The sequence below is a fragment of the Hordeum vulgare genome, chromosome 3H (genome assembly GCF_904849725.1).
Source record: "Hordeum vulgare subsp. vulgare chromosome 3H, MorexV3_pseudomolecules_assembly, whole genome shotgun sequence".
NCBI classification, from domain to species: domain Eukaryota; kingdom Viridiplantae; phylum Streptophyta; class Magnoliopsida; order Poales; family Poaceae; genus Hordeum; species Hordeum vulgare.
In genome coordinates, this window is record NC_058520.1 from 609,178,000 (window position 1) to 609,186,249 (window position 8,250).

The 8,250-nt window shown below is 46.4% G+C and overlaps 1 protein-coding gene across 1 annotated transcript; it reads left to right on the top strand.

Moving 5' to 3' along the window:
- The first annotated feature begins 2,703 nt into the window (after positions 1–2,703).
- On the top strand, positions 2,704–6,648 carry LOC123445622 (VAMP-like protein YKT61). The gene is made up of 6 exons (XM_045122630.1): positions 2,704–3,088; positions 3,195–3,292; positions 3,412–3,516; positions 5,350–5,415; positions 6,039–6,125; positions 6,326–6,648. Exons 1-6 carry the CDS (start codon positions 2,833–2,835, stop codon positions 6,374–6,376), a joined length of 663 nt encoding a protein of 220 aa, XP_044978565.1. The 5' UTR covers positions 2,704–2,832; the 3' UTR covers positions 6,377–6,648.
- Positions 6,649–8,250: the final 1,602 nt, after the last annotated feature.

The following is an 8,250-nucleotide window of genomic DNA, read 5'->3' on the forward strand; positions in this document are numbered from 1 at the left end:
ACCAGCCTTCACCATATGTGGATTTGAGTACGGCTACATGTGCCCCTTCCAGATTGAAGAGAACTAGGATCCAGTTCTGGCACCGCGGCCGGGCCAACTGCCCGGGAAAAGCAGGGCATCCCTCCACCAGCAGCACAAAGAAGGAAGAATAAACACAACAAAAAGTTGTACCGACAAGGAAGAGGAATCTTGGTCTCCACACAACCACCACTCATCCGAAGTCCAAACCGGCCAGTGCCGGTCGACCTCTAGACACCATAGCCTACGACCTCAATGAGATCCGGGGATCCTCAAATCTGTTGGCTCCTAGACGAAGGCTAGAGCCCCGTCTGACTGCGAACGGAGCCTGGAGAAACTTATTCAGATGCGCCACCGCCGCGATGGCCTCGGCCACGACTACTTCAACCCTAACCATACCGAGAACACACCGGATGCACAGCTCCAAGATTCCGCCTCCCTCCCGCCTCCAGAGCGACTGGCGAAGGGAGAGGGAACCAGCAGCGACGCCGACGGTGCACAAAGGGATCCGCTGCTCTTGAGTTCGCCTCGCTAACCTCCCCCGCTCTAAGCGTTTGCGTTGGAAGTTGCTCTAAAGGGAATGTTCCAGCGAAATTTTGGCTGCCTGGAAGGAGAAAGAAGGAAAAAATGAAAGAGGAAAAAAATAGAAAAAAAGTAAGAGTGACTTACATGTTGGCTCTACTTTGTTTGAGGAGTTAAATATGGGGGTTCGGTTAGGTCAAGCCACTATACAACTTCTCAAAATCGAAGGAGTTAAAATTTGAAAAAACATAGGATAGGGGATCGGCTACAGATCCCCTTACACAACAAACATTTTCCCACTCCCTAACCTTGTTGTCTTTGTTGACAACCACCATGTCAATCCTTCTTCTTCTAAGTTCCAGAACTTCATATAACCAAGAGGTAGCCGATTTCCGGTGGCAACATACATAGTCCATCCTGATGATGCCATTCTCCGCATAATCCTTGATGAAATACCATCCCAACAAGTAGTCATCCAACCATGACCCCTAACAAGAACCAATATATTCCGCGTCACATGATGGAATCACCCACTATATGTTTTCGTGTTTGTATGCCTTAGCTACCATAACCATGTAATATTTGTTAGTATAATGGTTGCAATATTTTTTCATCATGATTGCAACTCCGACTACAGCTCCGGCGAACTTTGGTTGCAACTCTGACGGACGTGGTTGTAGCTTTTTTGATCAACGGTTGTAGTTTTTTTGGATGCTTGTAACTTTTGTGGTACGTGGGTGTAGCATTCGTGACACCATCTCTGTAGGTCCTCGTGCAGCAACCTCATATGTCGGTCATGGGATCACCCACCCATCGTCGTCTTTCTGTTTGCAGCTCCTCCGTCTGCCGGTTGCAGCTTCCGTGTAGTCGGATGTAGCTTTTCCGTCTATCATGGATCTGACGGAAACGAAATGGATTCGACGGAGACGAGAGGAAGAAGCAGAGAAGAAAAGGAAAAAAACTGGACGCGAGCAGAGGATCTGAAAGAGGCGGCGATCTGACGGAGCGAGCCATAAGAGCAAGTACAATAGAGCGGAGTTAGCTGGCTGTAAGGAATAAATTAATATATTTTTGTTTAGTTAGAGGAAAGAGAAGAGGAGAGAAAAGGTAAGCGGGCTCTTAGCTAAGAGCCAGCTCTAGCACGTGCTCCTAGGTATTTTGTGAGTATGAAAGGTGGATCATATAATAAGGGAAACGTTATAAATCATCCGATGGATCGCACACTAGCATCCGCCCTCTTCTTTACACACCACGTGCCTCATGATTACATGAAAAGTTTTTACAACTACCATGTTGTTGCAATTTCTCATTGCAACAACAGCTCTGTTGTAGGATCTTAATCCTTAAAATTAGATAGTACAACAACGCAACGCTTCTGCAGCATAATCTCAATTGTAAAAAAAAATCTGCAATGAAACTTCAGTTGCAAAAAGAAATTACAGTAAGATCTTTGTTGTAAAAAAATCTACAACAAAACCGTAATTGCAGAAAAACTGCAACTCAACCTAAGTTGCAAAAGTGAAGAAGTTGTTCTGTCGCTCGATGCAACAGATCTGACGGCTCGCGAGATATAATAAAGAAGTAGTACACTTTTGCAATGAACTATTGTATATGTTGGCTATAAGATGGGCTATAGATGACATGACAATGGCCCTGTTTGGATACTCTAACCTGGTTAGAGTTAGAGTTAGATTTTAACCCTTGAACTAACCTGAACTAACTTTAACTCTAAAGGTGTTTGGATGGGAGGGTTAGATTGACAATAAATGCTCTTTCTCAATCATTAAGCTACTTTGAACCTCTCTCTTTTTTTGGACCCCACCTACTCTAACTCAAAAAAGCACATCTTGAATGGGTTAGAGTTTTTGGGTGAGTTAGATGCATCTAACCAACTCTAACCCATCTGTTTAGATCTTTAAGGATTAGATGACTCAAATCTAACCCATTCTAACTCTAACCCTTGAATTCAAACAGAACCAATGACTTGGCTATACTATATACTATTGTACTCCCTCTAACGACGGCGGAACGCTTCGGCGGGCGTGTAGACGTGAAACGTTTTTCAAAGTTTTAAAGAACAAAGGCAATGGATCACACACACCTGGCAAACCAGAGGAGAATAAATAAAAGCAAGAAATAAAACACGGGACACACCGGCCGTCGCACCCACTCTCCTTCCTGCCCCTCAAATCGCATCGCATTCGCCGACGCGGCACGCCGGCGACGGTGGTTTGGTTTGTTCTGCCTTCCCTCGCACCCCCCTTCCCCTGGCATCCCATCCCGCCCGCCCCGATGAAGATCACGGCCCTGCTGGTGCTCCGGTCCCCGGGGGACGCCTCCTCCTCCTCCTCGTCGTCTTTGTCGGCGGGAGGAGGGGGCGGCGGCGGCGGGGAGCCGCAGCAGCAGGCGGCGGTGCTGGCGAACGCGTCGGACGTGACCCGCTTCGGCTTCTTCCAGCGGCCCGCCGCGCGCGAGTTCATCGTCTTCGTCGCCCGCACCGTCGCGCTTCGCACCCGCGCCGGCACCCGCCAGACCGTCCAGCACCAAGGTGACCGTTCCCCCCATCCGCCGCACCCTCCACCCTCCGGCCGAGCGATCTGTTCTGGCCTGATCTGATCTAATCTGACGCCCTCCGCCCCTCCGGCGGCCTGCAGAGTACAAGGTGCATTGCTACAACCAGGGCGGCCTCTGCGCCGTCGCCTTCACCGACGACCACTACCCCGTCCGGAGCGCCTTCTCCCTCCTCGGCAAGGTGCGAGCCAAAATGGCTGCTTTTCCCCCATTGTTTTCTTGTAATGGTGAATCTGATTGTTGTGTCCACGAATGATTAGTGTCCTCACTCACATAGGTTATTCCTTTGGGGCCTCGCAGGTTCTCGAGGACTACCTCAAGAGTTTCGGAGAGTCGTGGAGGACAGCCAAAGACGACGCCACCCAGCATTGGCAATATCTCGATGACGCCTTGACAAAATACCAGGTCCACTCATTTGATCATCTCCAATGTTTTTATGTCGCTGTTTGATGAAGTAGCTCTCTGTCAGTTGTAGCTTTCCAATATATAAAGTGCACATCTCTGTTAGCTGGGCAGGTGCCTTGGAATCCTTAGTTCATAATCATTTCCTATTTGGCAATGAATGTTAATTACAATACTAGTAGGCTCTGCATCTAGGCACCGTGAAATGTATTGCAACTGACGGAAGCAAGCAAATCATATACTCCCTCAGTCAGCGACACTTATTATGGGACCGAGGGAGTGCATTTTTTGCGGGCCCAATCTCATGAGCTTTTCATTTATAATCATTTTACTTCCGATACAAATTTGTTCAAACGCGATTTGATCCTCTAATGTTGTTCATATCACTGCTCGAGTAAGTAGCTAGCTCTTTCGGTTGTAGCTCTTGAAGCGGTAAATGCATATTTCTGTCAGCTGAATGAGTACCTTGCAATTCTTAGTTCATAATCAGCTTCTGTTCAGTGAACTCTCCAGCTTTGACGATAGTAGCTTCTTGCATCTAGGTGAATGTGATGCTTAAACATACTGCAACTTATAGAACAACCAAATCATATAAATTATTTGCACACCCATTTTTGTGAACTTAACACTTTGCCTGACATTCATAACCATTATACTGCCTCCTGTACAAATTTGTGGTCTGATGACGTTATAGTGTCCCGCTTGCTGTTCATATGGAGCCTGCCACTGGTGCAGCGGTAGCTGGAAACTAGAGATAATAGCAATCGGTTTCCCGGAAATTGTTTTTGGAGGCTGAACTCCATGGAGGCCTACAAATGCAAAATTCAGATTTCATGAAAATTCGTATTCTTTCATTTCAAAAAATTCTGAAAAAAATTACATAGATAGATGAAGGTGTAATGCACAAGTGTGTAAATTTTCAGGACTAAATACGTTGAAATGAGGGCTGTGCAAAAAAGGCAAATCGGACACTTTTTAACACATGATACTATTCAACTTTTCAGACCATGAATTTGTCTTTTTTTTACAGGTCGTGTTTCAAAGTATTTCAACCTGAAATTTTACACACACGCGGCTCACATCCTTGTTTAGTTGTACAATTATTTTTAGATTTTTATAAACCAAAATTTTCAAATTTTGATTTTTTTTAAAACTAAACGCCATTCTCTCGGTTTCCTTGCTAGTTGGGTTATTTCCTTTTGCACGTATTCCATGTATGAGAGATAAATATTCCTGAACTTTTGAGATTGTCTCTTATGGGTTGGTCAAGTCTGCCCCTATAAAAGGGATACCATCATATCCACTTACAATTAATGAATAAGGAATTGTGTGTGTCCGATACAACATTATCTCTTCCAAATATATAGTCAAATCTTACCCTTCCGGTTGGGCTTTCCTGTAGGGTAGTTGTTCATTGGGAGCTCATGTTCTGAACAAAATTACATGTCATTTTGGCCATATAGTCCATACATATAGTATAAAGAGTTTGTGCTTCGATTATTGACGTGAGTTGCGCCTAATAATTGCACAATCTTTAATCTAACATCAATGCCAATAAGCACTACCGATAAACAATCATCATGTTCATGCAACCAAAATCAACTTACCAAAAAAAGCCTGAAACATCATCTATTTTAAACTGTATAGTCAGTAGCTTTGTCGATGGAGTGGGTTCAGACAAGGTCCATGTATAGTTTTTGCCTCTTTTTTGGCCTCTTATTTTCTGGGTATTTCTGCAAATTAAAAATACTTACCTCAAAGCATAGTTTTACTGCTTAGACGAAGCTTGTTTTGTCTGTAATTGATCCTTTTGCCTTCTGATTATTTTTGCTGTAGGATCCTGCTGAGGCCGACAAGCTGCTGAAGATCCAGAGAGACTTAGATGAAACCAAGATTATTCTTGTACGTATGCTATATCCCTATGAACCTAATTATATTCTTCTTGAAACTCGTCACCTATTTTGTGAATATATTATTTATGGATGTGCGCAAACGGTTATATTGTTCAGTTGTGTTCACTGTCCAGCAAAGACTGCGTTATTTGTTTTTGTGTTCAGTTCAGACTCGTTCCCACTGCACCAGGAGCGAGCATGTGCATATATGTATCGTACATATTAACAAGCTAGGCGTATTGCTGAATTTGATTTACGTGAACAGTTGGACACGAGTACCTATGTCATGTGTGACACATAGGTTGGATTTCTTTATCAGGACAGATTTTGAAGCCCTGCTCGTCCTGGCTGTTCAAAGTAACTTTCGCCATATCAAATGTGCATCCTGTGGATTTACTAGCTATTCTCACAGCACTTGCTTAAACAAACAATCCATAGTTGAACCCATAGGAACTCATTTTTAATGCATGACACTTTGGATAATGTCGCTGCGAATAAAGAATCCAGGTGTTTTCTCTTTTTTGTGCAAGAATCTGACCATCTATGGACGCATGATATTTTTATAGCTGGGTGTTATTATGTTTCCCGCTATTTTTCTGCACATCTGTTTATCCATAATTTGTGTGTTTGCAGCACAAGACCATCGACAGTGTGTTGCAAAGAGGCGAACGACTGGATAGCCTAGTAGAGAAGAGTTCTGATCTAAGCGCCGCTTCACAGGTAGGGATTTATGTTCTCATTGGGTTATTGAGTGATATGCTAATCGATAGATCCATGCAAGTAAACCTGTAACATTAATACATTATGCACACCTTTAGCTATAATACTGCGGGTAGGACAGTTCCTCTTTGCAGTAGTACTTTACTGGTTTGTTTATGATTATGATGCTGTGCTGATTGTTGCCCGTTGTTGCTCTGCAGATGTTCTACAAGCAGGCCAAGAGAACGAACTCATGCTGCACAATCCTGTGATAATCAAGCTCAGCTCCCTAGGGCTGCGGGGCGTCGATAGCTTGACCAGCAGTGTCGAAATTTAAGCGCGTCTCCATCCATTTTCTCTGCTATGACCTGATCCTGAGACGTAGTAGTAGTTGTCATAAACACCACGATCGGTATCGAAATTTAGGGTTGAACAAAGCTAGCTCAGTGCCACTAGTTCTCATGTGTGACTCTGTAAATAATGCATAAGTGTGGTCATTTTCTCGTCTATAAGAACAAAATGAAGGCCCAACATGCTGATCCAATTTCAAAACGCGTCCGCTCTCCGTCCATACGGATCCATTTCAGGCCTAAATTTAGGGCCGAAATGCGTTGGCGCAGCCGTGTGGACGATCTTTATTAATGAGGACTGTCCATTGCCAACCCACGCGCCAACGACGCGCCAACGACCCCGGGTGTCCATTTCTAATTCAAAAGAGAGAGAGAGAGGGGGGGAGGGGGGGGGGGGTCTACCTCATCCTCTTTTAGAAGTCGTGCTCATCTAGCCACCCGCTGCTCCCTTGTCGGCGACAAACCCTAGCCACCACCTTGGGTTTCTTCTTCGGCTCAAGCTTGAGCAAAGAGATAGGCAAGTTCCCCGTCGTCCCTGTTGGTGTGCTCCCCTCGACGGCGTTTTCCCGTTCGCCTCGATAGCGGATCACCGTACCAGTGAACCAGGCGAGGTGGCACTGGGAGCATCGCATCGCCCTCCCCTATCTCGATGTTATGCTATCGCACGACTGACATTTGGATTCGGAAAGGATCCCGGTGTCAGCAGTGTTGCGGTCGGTGAGGCGCCGGCGGTACGAGCTGACGCCAGAGCAGTGGCGCAACCCCGTGTACGGTGTAGACTCCCCTGAATGGGAGGCCTAGTTTGTGTGGGAGCATGAGGAGCAGTGCCGGCGTGGCGTCCGCGACGTGATGGCTGGACCGTCGTTGCCCCTCTTTGTGCATGAAGAGGACCAGGAGACGAAAGCCGCGTACCAAAATGCGCTGGCGGTTGTCCTACGTGCAAGCGAGGAGGAAGTGTGCCTCAAGGAGGAGGAGGAGGCGACGGCTTACCAAGCGCAGATGGCGGTGGCCATGACGCTCTTTGCTGCTGGCGACTGCGTCGTGTCGTTGCTGGCCCCACCGTCACCCGCCAATGCATGACCTAGGGTCGCTGGCCCTCAAGCCCGAGCAGTATTCCTGGGACGTATGGTGCGCGAGTCGGTTAGGGTGCCACCCGTCTGGTTGAGTGCGACACCGGATCAGGAGGCGCCCTACCTGAAATACTAACGGCAGCGGCCTACCTGAAATACTAACGACAGCGGTGTGTGGCAGAGGAGCGTGCAGAGGCCCAACGACTCAAGCGATTGGAGCGCGAGACCGGAGCTGAGGAGGAGGAGGGCTGTGTTGCCCAGTCAGCGCCGGTGCAGCCATCGGTGAACAACGTCGTCGCCGTCTAGGAGATGGCCTTCCCCTGGGCTGGCCCGACGCCGACGCTCATCGACCCCGACGACGACGAGGAGGACACCTAGGACAACACGCCCCCTTATTTTTACGTACTTAAAGTTTTAATTTAATTTAATGTGGAATTGTGGGACTACCGGCCTTTAAGGCAGGCCTTAATGTTTAATTAACGATTTTATGTTTTTAAAATATTTATTATTATTATTATTATTCGTGTTGTTTAAAAATGGGTCGTCGTTGCATTGAACGCAAGCGCTCATCCAATTACAAAAAAAGATATGGATATTCGTTGGACCGATCCAAACGAACAAAATACGGACAAACCGCGTTTGGGACGAGCGGTTGAAGTTGCTCCAACTCATCTGATGGCTCACTCATTTCCAAAGAAAAAAGAGCAGATGACAAATGAGTGCACA

Excerpts from the sequence above, each read along its gene's own strand:
- LOC123445622 (XM_045122630.1), top strand. The coding sequence starts at position 2,833 with ATGAAGATCACGGCCCTGCTGGTGCTCCGGTCCCCGGGGGACGCCTCC. Across the intron at positions 3,517-5,349 it reads ACGCCTTGACAAAATACCAG|GATCCTGCTGAGGCCGACAA; the intron begins GTCCACTCATTT and ends TTTTTGCTGTAG. Across the intron at positions 6,126-6,325 it reads ATCTAAGCGCCGCTTCACAG|ATGTTCTACAAGCAGGCCAA; the intron begins GTAGGGATTTAT and ends GTTGCTCTGCAG.